Here is a 16,149-nt window from a genome sequence, read left to right as displayed (position 1 = left end):
TAATACCATTGATTTATTGATGGTGGCCCTGCGCCCAAGGGCCTAAAAGCAAACACTGAATAATCTGTCTGGGTAGGGTTTTAACGTGTGAGGCAGGGTACCAAGTTCTTCACAATGCTCCACACAAAAGTCAACTATGTTTTCTGTAAGAAACTGGGCTTTTGTTGCAGTTGCCCCCTACCCCCACCCTTTGCCCCCTTTTTAGCTCAGAGATGCTGATTTGCATTGAGGCTTGCCAACCAGACCTCAGTACAAAGGCTCCTTCCCTAAAACAATGTGAAGTCTAATTGTTCTACAATTGGCTAAGGACTTTAGCATCCATGTACGTTCCTAGTAAATGACACCCGAGGTACCTCCGGTGTGTCATTCCAAAGTAACTGCATCTAATGTATGTAAGTCACCCCTACTGAAGGTGTTTGAGCCCTAAGGCAGGGTGAATTATATTTTATGAGAGGGCATATCTTCATGAGCATATAAGCCCCTGAGATGGCTAGTTCTCTTACTAGATATAGCACGTGAGCAGGGAAGCCCTTTTAATGTACGTACTGGGTACTGGTCAAGAAGAGTTACCCAGCTACATTGTAATTGTATTTATATAGTGGTTATTACCCCTAACGAGGCGTCAAAGAGCTTTTTGGTGAGTAGCGCGCTACTCTGGATCCCAAATATGAAATTAATTTGAGCTGTGGACATGGGAGTCTGTTAGTTGGATTGAAAAGGATAGTGGAGGGACAGGAGAGATGCGGGTCTAGAAAGTGTTTCTTTGGAGATGGTAGGAGTAGGAAGTTTGGGATGAGTAAAGGAGAGATGGAGGGGGGAAGAGTCTCTACAAGTGGATTAGAGGGAAAAGATGATGTATCATAGGAGTCTTTGAGGGATACATGAAGGAAGGGTTTAGAAAGGCTTATTTGGGAGATGTGAGTAGTAAACGAGGTTTGAGATGATGCAAAGAGCAGTAGAGGAAGGAAGAGCCTAGATGATGGCTTCACTGAAACCTATGGTGTTTGGTAGCAACCAACTCTTATTAATAAACACACACTGATTACAGTGATGGATTTATTAATACATGCACCCAGAGGGTACCTTAGAGGTACCCCCTGAACCCAACTTGTCCTCTAGTGTGCTGGCTGACTGGCACCCCCCCTAGGAGATGAAAGCCCCACTCTCAGAGGACAGAAACGATGCTTTCTCTGGTGGGAGGTGTTTGCATCTCCTTCAAGCAGGATGACTGGTGATCTGCATATCAAGGCAGGAGGCTTCAAAGGCTCTGCTGCTTTTGACATGCGACCCAAGGCTTCCACAGATGGGGGATATTCCACCCCCTTGGCCTAGGCCCATCTGGTACCAGGACAAGTGGGAAAATTAGCTATGCGGGCAGTGTGTTGCACTGCCTGGCTGGACACATCTATAGTGTAAACAGCGTGAAGTGAAGACAAAGTTAGAAATTCCACCATCTTGCGTGTGGTGGAATTTGAAATTCTGGGACAGATTGATGCCCACTCCTGAAAATGGAAGTGGTCATCTAGGGAGTGTAATGACCCCAGGGGTAGTAGCCAATAGGTAGCCCATCATCTACTACCCCGCACTCCCCTTAATACCCCTAAATTAAGTATTTAGGGGACCTCCTGATAACAAGACTTCAGATTTTTGACTGACACAAAAGGAGGAGAGGACAAAGTACTCTGCTGATACGAGAAGCACGACTGGCTTGACGCCAACCCTGCCAGCTTGCCTGCTGCTCCTGACCCTCCTTAAGCAACTGACTCATACTGCCACTGTGCAGACTTCAAGAAACCTGGAGGGCTGCCAGTTCTTCGCCAATTGCCAAAGAAACTCCCTTGGAGTAGAGGAGCTACTCCCCTGCAGCCACACGGATCAAAGAAACAAGACCCGAGTCACCAACCTGCCGCTTCCCTAGACTACTGACACAGCAGCCGCCCAGGAAGAAGTAGCCGTGCTCCTACAGGTCAGATCGGTCCTCACTCTAAGTGTAGGAACACCAATACCGACCGAAGCCGCATAACACCAATACCTAGGGTATTGGCCCCCTTGCAGCAACCAAGGCTTGCTATGTCCAATTTGGACACCAATGTGGAGAAAAACTGACCTGCACATTGAGAGACTTCAGGGACACCGAGATCCACATCTTGAGTGTCCCAGCTGTCCTGTTTGCCCCTCTTCAGCAGAAACAAAGACTGTGTACCTGACCGCAGCCACCGACACCTCAAAGCACTTCTGCATCAGTGTTCCACAGCCCGAGTTCGGAGGGGGTGATGGTGCCCCCAGGGCCCTGAGGCTCACAAGAGCCAAGCCCATCCTTGGGTCTGGCCAGACTGGACTTGCAGTCGCCGCCTGCAGCCTCTTGCTGAAGGCCCCCTCCAACCGAACTCAACACCGAACCAAACACCAAAAGACACCACTGTACCAGAGCTCTACAGCCCGAGGAGAAGTGGACAAACGGTGTCCCTTCGTGTCCGAGCATCTCAAGGGTTGAGCTCCCCTGTGGGTTCCTCCAGACTGGCCCTCAGACCCAGCTTGCAGCCTCTTTCCGACAGGACCATTCCCAATTAAAGTGAATGGGACGCCAAAAGCCATAACATACCTCTGCACCCGGATGTCCCAGAGCCTCCCAAGGTGACCTATTGGTGTGGTCTTGGACCTAGCCACATACTCACCTTAAGTCCAGGAGAACCGTCCGGTAAGTTGCTATTAAGTGCCCAAATGCAGTTCATGTGTTCCCCCCATAGGATAATAGTTTCCCCCCATAGGATAATAGTACGGCTTCCCAAAAATTCCACTGTCAACTTTTGAAAACTGTAAAAATTCATTACTGGAAAAGAACTTACCTAATTCCGATGAACCTGGTATCTAAATTCATATAAAAGTATGTTATTTTTATAAATTGGCGTTGAATTTCTTTATTGAGTGTGTGTCTCATTTATTGCCTTTATGTGTGCAATAAATGCTTAGCACTACCCTCTGATATGCTTAACTACTCGCCCACACTACCATAAAACTATTTGGGGTGTCATTTGATCCCCTGTAAAACAGTTGGGGTTTGCTTGGACTCTTTACACATTGTATCTTAATTTGGCTCACTATATAAAGAGTCCGCTTCCTACATATATGTTTTCAAAATTCAACTTGCAACTAAAACATACTGTTGTAAAACAAAGGCAAGGTTTGGGGAAGTTATCAACATACTAGACCAGCAGGCACAGCCCTGCATTACCACCAAGAAAATAGCCATGAATGTTAGCTGGCTACATCACTTTCTTTCTGTATGAGCAGCAGAGGTCTATTTCATCCATTCACTACATTCACAATTCAGCGAAAGAATAATTTTAGAATTCCTAATCCCTAACAAGGGTTCAATAACCCATCAATGAACAGCTAAGCAAATAGAAGAAACTCTAAAACAGATTGTGTACAATGGTGTACAGGTTTGAGTTTTCAAGCTGCTCACACCCTTAAAAATGCCTCTTTTGCTAGAGTCTGTTAGAAATGTACCTGACAAGTTATTTAGGCCTTCTAGGCTGGTAGGCAAGTTACTCTGAGTACGTTGTGTGTTCTTAAGGTGAAGGGTTTGCAGGGCAGTCATTGCAGGAAGCTGTCTGTAAAAAAAAAGGAAAAGGAAAACTTCAAATGCATCTTCACTTGGGACTAGTCACTGGGAGCAAGAAACACACTTGTTTTAGGTTTTAAAACTGACATAAAGAAGCAACAGACTCTGGAATATACAATTTTCCCAAGACCCTTGTGTGAAAATAAGCAAAATAATGCTTAGAAAGTCCATTACTGCTGAGAAATAACCCACATCTTGACTTCCATGCTTTTGTTCACGAAAATGCCACATAAACAGTGAAGTATAGAAATACCAGACATGCAAATGTTATTTCCTATGGGAGCTGCTCTATACAAGGCATTTTAAGACCCTACAATCCACATCAGCAGTAGGACAAATTGTTTTTCAACATCGGTTGACTAGTTATTTTTCATTAGATGCCCTCTTTCATAGAAGAGCACCAGGATTCATTTATACTAACTACATGTGAACCACTGCTGCTATACAAGCGTTCAGGTGTAACCACATTTAACCACAAAGTAAAGAAGCATTAACATCCTTGTATGGCACTGTGTGAAGCACCTTTGGCATACTAGTATTACTATGAATACCAAAATGGCAATACTGGTTCCCATGCACAGAATATAACCTATTACAGGTATATGAAGCACAATATCTGTGCCAGTATCCACACCATAGTCCGCATGCTTGCTTTGCTGCTTTTTCAACTCACTCAAGGAAACTCCATGGCATTCTACAGGGGATGTTTGCAAACATGCTGATGAGTGACAATGCAGTTTCAAAGATAACAAAAGGCTACCTGTGAAACTGCAGTCTTCTGCTGCACTATTAGCCACTGGACAAGGAAAGCAGCTTTAATCTGTGCTATTACAGCTGGATGGGAAACCCATCCATCCCTAAAAGAGGGCCTGAGCCTCCGCCTCCTATGGATTTGCCCCAGTGCTTAATTTGTAAAAAATAGAAGCGGCAGGGTCCTCATCAGAAGACGACTTCCGTTTGCAGCGCCCATTGCTGCTGTTAGTGCTGCCAATTACTGGAACAGCATAACTGCAAACTATCACACTGATACAAGTGTGACAATTTAAAGAAACTAGGCTATTGCTGGTGTTTGTAGACTGGAATACTAAAGTATTGCTGCCCTGAAATCTGTGCTCAGAAGGGATACCTATTAAAAACAAGCGAGGATCAGCAACACTCTCTATTTTTAATTTAGCACGCACTTTAGCTGCAGTAAAAAAGCATGGAAAGCAATGCCAGGGGCATAAACTTAGAACCGCTGCTTTCTCCTGGACTGTGGCCATTGGGGTATCCAGCAGTGAGCTCTGCATAGGTTGCACAAGTGTCTCTCCTCCGCCTTAGGAGCACCCCTTCAGAGTGTGCAGGTTACATTGGAATAGAGCAGCAGAAGTGGATGATTTTACTACTCCCAACACTTCAGTTCTCGGCTGGAGGAGGCGTTGCCGTCTGATGTCATCTTGGCAGTTTATGACTATGCGGTGTGCTTATTAGAGCAGTGACTCAGCTCTGGTTTAAACTTATCTATTAATAAATAAAACAGGCTGGGGGAAGGTGGGGTGGCGAGAGACCCGTGTTTTCCAATAAAAAAGTTACATTTAATAAAAATAATTCAAACAAAATACTACGTGCACAGAAAAGGGAGAGGAGGAATGACGTAGGAGGTCGGCAACACAGCTCACAGGGGCGGGGAGAGGGGTGGGGGGCTGGAGCAAAGTCAACACGGACAATCTGTGAGGCTGAGAGCAGAGTTTAGAATGCAAGTGGGGGCAAAGCCATACCACCTCAAGGCGGCATCGGAAGGCTCGTTGTTAGGGGGAAGGTGGGGCAGTCCAAGTCCCGTGTATTTTAAAGAAAAAAAGTATTATCTCCGGCTGCCACCCTGCACAGACAGCGAGCGCCTCCCGCCCGAGGTAGAGGATGCAGGGGACTCTGGCACTTCCGCTGCTGGCTGGACGCAAGCACACATGCGCACTTCAGAACTAGAGATGGTTTTAAAAAAAAAACAAGGCGCACAATGCCCTGTGACCGCAGCTCTGTAGTAATGCTGACCAGCATTTTACAGCCATCACGCGAGATGTTTTATGTGCGCGGAGGGAAGCCGGATGGGGGTGGGAGAGCCTGGGGCGTGAATGCGAGCGAGGAGGGAAGCCGGATGGGGGTGGGAGAGCCTGGGGCGTGAATGCGAGCGAGGAGGGAAGCCGGATGGGGGTGGGAGAGCCTGGGGCGTGAATGCGAGCGAGGAGGGAAGCCGGATGGGGGTGGGAGAGCCTGGGGCGTGAATGCGAGCGAGGAGGGAAGCCGGATGGGGGTGGGAGAGCCTGGGGCGTGAATGCGAGCGAGGGGAGGCAGGCAGATTAGGGAGATGCGCGTGCTTGTGTGGTCACGTGACCCGCTTTTGTGGCCACGTGACCTCACATGCACTGTGAAGAAACCGCAGTGGTTTCACTAGACGATCGAGCCCTTGAATTCTCGATCCCTCAATGCGCTTGCGCGCATTGTAGGTCACGAGACCTAAAAACTGCTGCTGTGCTATTCTCTAAATTAGAAAAACAGCGCCACCATGTGACAGACGGTCATAAGTGCGCTGTTGACAAATGAGTACGGGAGCAGAGCACCGGAAACCACCGGCTTATATTATGCATTTGTTTGCCCATCTTAGAAGTCCACCATTTATGTATCAAAGCCTCCATAGGTTATAGCCAGCTCCTGCAGAGGTTTGGAGCTTGAAAACTCTGATGGGCACATTATTAGAAAATAAGGGACACAAAAAAAAATGAGCTACTGTGAAACAGTTCAAGTGTGTCATCTGGAGGAACTATGTATCTGGGTAAGGCTAATGGACCAACAAAACAGGTGCCTTTGGTGGTAATAGGCCAATAGTACGTAGTCAAAAACAGACTTCTGGGAACTTATGAAAATGTCTCTCTTTTGGCTCAGAAAAAGCCAGGCAATTCTACTGCTCAAGATTTTTATACCTTTTTGAAATGAACACTTAGAAGCTTTATATGGAGAGTGCGGACAGTAATGTGCCCACATCATCATTTTGGTATGGACTTCCCCACATAGAGTGAGGGGTGAATAGGGGGAGAAAAAATCAAAAACCACCGACATGGGCCTACATGCTGCATAACTCTGCCCTAGTTGGTGGGTGTAAACGAGACAAGTAACATCAATATTGCTGTATCAATCAGACACTAACAAAAAAAACAGCAGCACTGGAGAGAAGTATATGATGCCTTTTCCTCAGTGGTTGTCTCCGTTTTTGTTGTCTCTGGAATAATGTAGACTATATTATATGTTCTGTATAAGACAGGTACATCATCATATAAATCTTTATTCGGTTGTAAGAAACCATAAAAGCACATAAAATCATAGGAAACATACATTTCATAAAACTATAAAAACAAAGACATTCCTTGTGATAATCACCATAGAGTTAAAAAAGGATAATATTTAACTAAAACTACAGCATAATTAAAATCCCTCATATAACACAGGAAAATTACTCAGATCTGGATCGTCTTGATCTCAAGGCTGCACGTAAGAAGCTTGATACAGCAAATAAAACATGCTTGTTCGATAGAAGCAGCAAACACATAAGCACAGGATGCACTTGTGCAAAATTCAGAACGTTGAGTAACATAAGGATAAACCTTTTCCTAGGCGAACTAAAATATTTACAAAATGCTATGTGTCCTTTGGAGACAGGTATATAAAAATTGCAAATAGACTTTCCACTATCAACCACAACATATAGTAATCCCCCGATTTCTCAACAAAGTTATAGGACCGTTGACTCCATTTGGCAGACTAGGGCAAGAGAAGGGTCATTTGAGGTACTTTGTCTCGGTTATATACAAGACCTGATCACACATCCACTCAAAACACATGTGGCAAAAGTAACTAGTTTAAACATTTGAAAAAGCAGCATGGTAAGTAATATACACACAGTCACGGAATTTCTAAAAATGTACAAGAATAGGGACTTAAAGTTCCTTCACTAATGCCCAAATATGTCATCATCTTTCCATATATTTCATAGTAAGAAACCTGATAGATGATGGAGTAAAAGTGGGCGAAAGAGGACCACAATCCACCCAAAATGTAAAGCCTTCTAGGTGATGCTGCCTCAAACACGTCTAGCAGCCATGCGACAAACAGTGAATTTTAATCTTTCAAATTCTTCTCACATGTAAAACATGGTGGCAACCTGGAGATAGGATAGAAGTCTAATTGTTACTTATGGAATGCAGTCACAAAAGAATTTATGAATGTATAGCGTTAGTAGGTCTGAAGCAGCTTCCAAAGGAAACCTTGAGATTCATCAGGGGTGACATACAAGACTCTCACAAACAGTACTATAAGTCCAGGCAGTGCACGGTTTCATTATTTATATGACAGGAGTAGAGGCACACATTTTGAATAAAGCTTGACTAACCTAGTCGTGATGCTAAGGAAGGTAGAAAGGATGGCAGGAGAGTGGGTATTATTTGCCTAGTAAAGCATTCTATCAGTAGGTATGTTTTGGTGTACAATCCTGTTTTCGGCACTTGCCCCTTGGAATAATAGTTGCTATGTTTGTTTTTGGATGCTAAAATAACACATGAGGTAAACAGGTTTCAGATTTTTAACATGACATGTTGAGACTCTGTAAAATTGCCCATCCATACAACCGGTTCCCCTTCCTTTCTCATACTTGAATCCGTGTCTTTACCTGAGCTGGGCGTGCATAAGGGGGTTGTTGTTCAGGATCAAGGTCTGGAGGTGAACCAGGCGCCTCATCTGGGGAGGTAAACTCTCCAGCTTGTTGTCGCTCAGGTCCAAGTACAGCAGGTCTGTGAGATTGATGAACAGCTGGTTTGGGATGTTGTCAATGCTGCACAGAGAATGAAAGCTCCAATGAAACACATTATCTAAGCACACATCACTCCTCTTCTCTCACAAGTATTCTCTACTGCATTACCTTTTTGTAAAATGGCAAATGCTCTGTACCCTTAAAAGCAGAACAGTAAAAGTTCCTGGTCTTAATGCCAAAGGTTCAATTAGATGTTCGAGAATACATAGTTAAAACTGCTGTTCTAAACTACAAAGCAAAAAAATAAGATTGACAGCACATTGTATTGATAGAGAGGTTTTCACAATAATTTAGATGTTTTCACTTACACCACAGCCTCAAAACACCCAACTCTGTATTATAAGAAGTGTTCAGAGCGAGTCCATTTGGTGCTCGTGTCTGAGAGCAATGACAACTGTGTTAGTCGCACAGAGAAAATCTACATTTTACTGAACACATGGAAACAGATAATATAGTTCTCCAATCCCTCCCGTAGAAGATATAGATTACGTTCCAACAGCTGGTGGTGTATTAGTTCTCAGTGTCCTGCATCTTGCTTCCATGGTATTCATGTGTGTATTGTTACATACCACGTGTGTTACCAGGACTAGTGTTTGCCAGTTCCTTTTATATGATCTGTTGGCATCTTGCTTATTATGCTACTGGCAATGTCTACTTCTTGACTTGGATAGAATGTAATTGGCGGAATGTCGACTACACTGGCACATACACTGTGATGGAGGCATTAGACTCCGATTAACAGTTGGAGTTATGAGTTTCCTTTGTAGTTAGTGATGCTGTGGAGTGATTCTTTGCCATTAGTATAGCCTTTTGGCATTTGTTGGGTGTGCGTGAGTGGTACTGCACCTGGTGTGCTCCGTTTTAATAATAATGTTCATAGAAAGCTTAATACCACCGTTTTTGCAGTTTCTAAGCAAAATGGCAAACACAATGCAGCTCTTGCCCTTGTAACATGCTCTTGTTGTAGCCTTGGGTGTGTGTAATCAGACCTGCAGTGCTTGGGTGGGCGTCTGGGGTGTTTGATTATGTAGTTTATTAAATCCCAACAGGGTTTCTACAAAGGAGAATATTAGCCATCCATGGTACCACTCCTACTATCTTACTCACAAAAGGTAACTAGATGGAAAACAAATGAAAAATGAAAAATGCACCATGACCAAGCCAAGAGAGGCAAAGGGCATTTATGTTCTAAAGACGAGAACCCTCACTCACCCAATTGGGGATACTGAATAAAGTGTGTTTCCCCAGATTAGGTGGTTTTAACACACATTTATAATTTAGCACTCTGCCCTTCACTCACACGTCACATTGGAGAAAAACAACACCTCATGCTCCTCTCCTAGTGAGAGTTGTAGCCCACATAGTGCACCTTGAGGGCACTGTGTGCAAAAGAGGGGACCCAATGATGAAGCAAGTCACCCTATGGGTGACTGAGGGTTCTCGTCTTTAGAACACAAATGCCCTTTGCCTCTCTTGGCCCGGTTATGTAGTTTAACATGGCTGGAGTTGGGCTGAGGCCCTAGGTTTCAAGGCGGACCTGTGTCAGATGATTGGTATTTATGTAGTGTTGTGTGCTCGAGTGTGGGGTTCATGTGTCATCATACACTCTTTATCGCTCTTACAACCCAAGGATGATCCTCAATGTTGAAAGCTTGCCTTGATCACTCAAGTGTGGCCTTTCCAAATGTAGACCTCCCTCAAGCTCTTCAAGTGTTCAAGACTTTGAAATTCTTCTTGCTGGTGTTTAGACCTTAAGGTTTCCAAGTCTCTCTGAGAACCGAGCACCAAGAGGATGTTCTCCTGGTTACACTATGTGCTGTATCTGCATCACAGTGCAGTTTATGATGTCACTTCATTCCAGCTATGGAACTGGCTAATTAAAGTGAAAGGCCTATATTCTCGGCCTCCCTGTCTTTCATTACATTTAGACTTTCTCTCTGCAGACTTGTAAAATACATTTTTTCCTAGTGCCCAATGGTCCAATAGCCTACAAAAAATCTATGTGATGAAGGCATCAGCATTAGACTCAATCAGAGATTGGAGAATGAACAATTATAGCTGCAGTGTCAAATATAAGGCCAAACAAACATTACTGGAAGCAGAATTATTGTGATGAACCCAGACTTCCCAGTCTTATTGACTTTGCAGGTTAGCTACATTTAAATCCAAATTGAGTCAGTGGCCTTTTAATATGAGCGATCATGGTGGCTAGTTGATTATTATGATACCTTTCAAAACAGAACTGCAAATAGGCAACACGTTTTTATAAAAGTCACAAACTGCCCTAACAGTCGATCAGATTTACTCCTTTGTGACTTAGTTTAAATTGGGAATGATCTCCAGATGAACAAGTCTATTCAACCCACTTAAAAACCCATAAATAACCCACACTGAAGTTACATTTTCTTTTTGAAGCTCCTATTTGTCCTTTCCAAGCCCGACCACTGCTCTCACCTGTTGTGACTGAGGTTGAGGACCAGCATATTCTTGGCATTTTCCAGCTCCCGTGGGCATTCGCTAAGCTGGTTATAACTTAGATCCTGCGGCAAGAGAAGAAGGGACAAATTCTTCTAATGCACATACACATTTTCAGACATATTTCAGACATTTATATTTTCCATCCTAAATAGTAAATCCAGCCCGACTCCCAACAAAGTGGTCGTGGCATTGCAATATCAGATACTAATTACAAAAGGAGGAGGGAGCACACAGCTGGGCATATCAGCACACAATCAGCCCAGATGCATTTTGGTAAATGAGTGCATGATAACACTCACTTCAGTTGAAAGTCTTTAGTATTCACCATTTTTGGTGCAGCCAGTGCTGTGTATCTCTAGAAATGTGTTTCAGGATTGTTGTCCTTCTTCAGTAGAGAATAACAAGTAAAGTTTGGGGGTGCTGCCGATACTGCTCACAATCTTCTCAGGTTTAGTATCACTCCCAGAGCACAGGTGCATCCCAGCCCAATAACTCAGCAAGGAGCCAATCAGAAAAGGAGGAGGGGCACACTGCCAGACTAATGAGCTCTAGGATGCGCCTATGCTCGGAGAGTGGTACTACAGCTGAGAAAATTGAGAGCAGCATTGCCAGCACCCTCAGATTTTACTTGTTACTCTCTATGCAAGGCAACTAACTAATTGGGATCTCCAATGATAATTCAGAATTAAGCTTTGAAATTCAAAGCTAAGAGATTTCGAACCCTGTATTTGTTTAGGTCTAAAGTCTAATAATTTGTTGGAAACCCTAAATACCCACTAACTTTTGCTTCAATGCAATCACCAATTAAAATGAAGAATTTTGCTTCCATAAGCAATTCTTTCAGTGGTCAAACATGCGCTATAGTAGATACGCTAATCAGCAAATTGAAAGGTATGCTAAATATAAAAATTGTTTGACATAAAGCATCTTAAAACTAAAGAAACGTTGCCTAAAGGTAAATAACGCTCAGATAGAAAAGTTGAAGCTCTTAAACCAATGATTTCTGTGAGTAGCCTTACTCACAGAAATGCCCAATCTGAGATAGCAATTGCAATTGGGAACTATATGAAAGCTATTAAAAGCTTTTCCAGGGTGAAATAGTCTGTGTCTTAAGAGGTTTTAAAATTGATTTTATTATTGTGTACAAGGATTAATATAAATTTTATACTAGATGAATTGCATAGATTTTTAGAGAGTTGTGTGAAATTATATATAATTTTAATAATATGTTGTGTCGCCCGTGCTGGAAATCCATGTTGTTACTCCTTTTCTGATATTTACAAACCTTTTAACGTTGTGTATGAATAATCTGTGCTGTTTTATCAATTATATTTGGGTTTACAACTGTTGAAAGACCAAGGTCTAAATAAACATTGCTTTTGACTTGACAATGATTACCTAAAAACAAAGAAACACTGATTTCCAGCAGAGATTATTGTTTTCTATTAAAATCCACACAAATACAGAAAAAAGAAGTACTTTACCAAACTTACGAGGATAACAATCTCGGAACATTGCTATTCAGATTACAGTTCAAGATTCTTTCTCATTTTTCTTCACTATACCATGATATTTCACGTCATATCCTAAAGATTATAAAGCTCTCAAACATCAGCAACTCATGTCCATTGATCAATATCTTTAACTCCAACCTCAAAGCATTGAGCACAAGTCCACAGCCACCCCCTTTTAGGTGGAACTGTTGATCAGTATATAAGCAAGTGTCCGATGCAATAAGATGAATCAATTAAATAAAGCCTTTATTTATTGAAGGCGCTTATTATAGCGCTTAGACATATAGACAGAATTAGTGTCAAAGTGCTTCACATTATAATGGAAATAAAATCAAGGTGAAAGCAATATAGAAATGGCAGGAAACAGAAGAAGAAAAAACAGCCATGTTACAAAAAAAATGGATACAAAAAATACGTTAATGTGGTTCACTTGTCGAATGCGCTTACTGTAGGGATGGGTGCTTGACCCCATAGTCAAGGCTGTTATCCCAATTGGTCCATTCAGCATTTAATTTTTCAGACGCTAATAAAATGACCACTGAGCTGGGAAAAAAACAAACATCCATTATCTGCCAATGGCACTCAGAGACCCCTCAGGGTGATGCATGGGCTCCAGAAATGCCTTTGTTCTGTTATCCGGCTTTATTAATTCTTGTTATTTGACGCAGTAGAGCTGTGGCGGAGTCAAATAGATGCATTAGGTTGCTTATTATGAGAATGACTTTAATGTACAATGGTCCAGTAGACATTTTAGATGTGATGCTGACTTGATCGACTGTGCGCAACACTAGCACTTAGCAGTCACTAGTCTGACAGTGACTGCATCTGAAACAGTCCCATTAGACATTCAGAGGCAAATCCGAAAAGTGACTAACTCTTGCCCAGCCACACTGATCTTTTACAGGTGATCCTGGCATTTGACCAACTACTGCACACTCCTGCCAGCCGATGGTAATGCAATTATGTAACACTCTAATTGACCTAATCAATATTCAGGAAGACTCTTCAGGTTAGAAGGAACAACAATGAAATAACAAACAATTTTAGATGGTAGGTATCATGAAGTCAAGCTTTAAAACTTCTAGTCTCTGCTAGCCACCAAAGTAGATGCTGAAGGCCAGGATTTTTTCTTTTTCCATTACTCAATGGGTCAGCCCAGATATAGTCTTCGGCTTTAGATGTATGCAGAAAGAATGGAGCTGATCAGTTTAAAACGCATTGGATTATGAGCACCTTTATGGTACAATGTAATCGAGTACCAATGAGGTAAAACTTTAGTCCAGACTGTATTTGTGTGTTAAAATGACCACATAGTGAAACAATACTCTCACAGAATGTTTCTCTTTACTCTGCATTTTTAGGCCATATAAATTAGCCAACACTACTGCATTAGTTGCTCTTCCACTGCCGCATGAGGGCAGTGACCCCAAATATAGCATTTTCCCGGCCAGGGTAACGGCCAACGACCACGACAATCACACAGCTAAGTTTACACCTCTTTATTCTGCTGCTTGTAACTGTGAACTCAACATTCCAAAACAACTTAGAACTTTCATGGCATTGCGCTCCGACACCTATGTCATAACTCTATGGAGTACGTTAGGAGCCAAAAGTGTTCCATTCTAAAATATCGCAAGACACTACATCTTCCCCTTTGTTAATAAAAAATTAAAAGATTTTACAAATCAATAAACATATCTATATACAAATACATATGCAATTACAATTCTTCCATCAATCTTCCTGGCGCTTTAATTATTCAAACAGATATGGTTACTGGGAGCGGTCATCTAGTCTATCAGAAATCTTCGAAAAAAGTGAAGAAGTAAAAACTCTCACTGAGATTTCAGGTTCAGTCTTTCATTCACCATCTTGATCAAAAGACCAATGAATTATAAGTCGAAAGAGACACGAGAGTCTAGTAACAGACTTCGAAAGATGCTGAGCTGTCCCCATATGTCCGTTTGTGGAAATAACGTAGAAAGGTGCGGCATCATAGGGAGCATCAGATTTTCTACTTCATATTTTTATTCTCACCTTTTTTGTTGGTCCACTGAGGTAACTTGGTTTTCATTACTCTACTGAACATCTGAGTTGCAGGACTTTTGCCTGTGGTCAAGTAAGGTGTTGAACGATAGGCTTGTAGGGTGGAATTCAAAACAGTTTGCAAACTGAGCCTCTCAAGAGTTGCACGCTGTACTGCTTTCTTTAGCGTACTCATATAAACGCTCAACAAGTCCGTTGGCCTGCAGCCACAAAAGTGCACTCTGACAGTTTACTTTCAGATGCTCCAGAAAATCCTTGATTTCTCTGTTGAACGGCATGCCATTTTCAGATTTCAAAATGGTTGGAATGCCCCATGTTGCAAAAATGCAGTCAAGTCTTTCAATGGCTCGCTCATGAGATGTGGATGAAAGATCCTCTGTTAATGGAAATAAAGAGTAGTCATCCACAATTACCATCCGATGATGTCCATTGTCAAGTGGACCATAGATATCAATGGCTATTCTCTCCCATGCCTACTTAGGGAGTTCTCACATGGTAAGAGTAAGTTGAGTAATGTTTGTAGAGAGGCAGTTACAGAGATGAAAGGCCTTGAGTTCCTTTTCAACCCTCTCATCTAGTTAGGCAAACCAAACTCTATCTATCTCGAGGAGCTCTACTGGTAGAAACAATAACACAATGCCCTTCGTGAGCCACTTCAATTATTTTAGGTCTCAAATGATCCAGAATTAAGATTCTCGACCCTCGCAGTATAACTCCTTCCTGAATTATAGACAGTTCATCTTTAATGTTTTTGTACTTTTGGTATTCACCAACACTGGTGAGAGGTCGAGCGTGCTGGTTCCATGACGTTGTATAATTATATATCTCTCAACTTCAGCATGTCACTATCATGGCAGTGATAATCTGGGCTAACGATATGGCAGTTGGCATACTTGATTTTACAATGAACTTCATGTAGGCTTCAGTCGTCTAGGATGGCGTACCTTGAAAACGTCTAGGCACTCTGGAAAAGTAGGCAAAACCAAAGGGGATGATGGACGGAGTGTTGAACATTGCAAGCACTCTGCTCCCCCCCCCCCACCCACACACCCCACCCAACCCACCCAGTCAACTGATCTGGGTTTAATCCATCATCATTCTTTAGCTCACTCCGCCACACCAGGTCAGACATGGCCATATGCAAATCAGTCGGACCCTGTGCATCATGGGAACAGTCCAGCTCGAACTGCCAAGCCATGTCTTCCCTGGACCGGGAAACAAGCATCTTTGCCTTGAAGCCTGCCTGAGCCATGGAGTAGACACTGTGAAAAGGAAACTTCAAAGTACTAACCGTTCGTTTAAAGGCAAATGCCTTCTTACTTGTATTAGAGATCAACACTTTCTCCAACACCAGAGTCTTTAAGTCAAACAGATCTCTGAGTAGATGAGTCTCTCACAGGTAGGCGAGGCTAGTAAAAGAAAGAAAAATATTAAGGCACGTTGATAGCACACTAAGGAACTTAACTGACTAGGTATGGTCCCTCTGCTGCCTAATCAACCATATTGCTTAGAAAGCAGTCTGCTGTTTGATGAAGGAAGAAAATGAATGACACCGAGGACGGTGCAACCAAACACACGCAGCTTGAAGGGAAAGTGAAGAGGCATCCACAGACCATCCTAGATTGTGGTATGGCAGGAGAAAGAGCAGATGG

At 42.7% G+C, this 16,149-nt stretch overlaps 1 protein-coding gene across 2 annotated transcripts in view; it reads right to left on the bottom strand.

The window, feature by feature from the left end:
• The window catches only part of FLII (FLII actin remodeling protein), a 244,281-nt gene that overhangs the window by 131,828 nt on the left and 96,304 nt on the right, over positions 1 to 16,149 (bottom strand). For both annotated transcript variants that reach the window (XM_078665183.1, XM_078665182.1), the window contains exons 5-7: positions 10,914 to 10,999; positions 8,319 to 8,480; positions 3,511 to 3,614 (exon numbers count right to left, since the gene is read on the bottom strand). In XM_078665183.1, coding sequence (XP_078521309.1) covers positions 3,511 to 3,614; positions 8,319 to 8,480; positions 10,914 to 10,999 — 352 coding nt within the window. The remainder of the gene's footprint in view (positions 1 to 3,510; positions 3,615 to 8,318; positions 8,481 to 10,913; positions 11,000 to 16,149) is intronic.

This window comes from Lissotriton helveticus, chromosome 10, assembly GCF_964261635.1.
Source record: "Lissotriton helveticus chromosome 10, aLisHel1.1, whole genome shotgun sequence".
In the NCBI taxonomy this organism is placed as follows: domain Eukaryota; kingdom Metazoa; phylum Chordata; class Amphibia; order Caudata; family Salamandridae; genus Lissotriton; species Lissotriton helveticus.
Note: the sequence above shows the minus strand (reverse complement) of the source record. Positions and strands in the feature narration are given on the sequence as shown.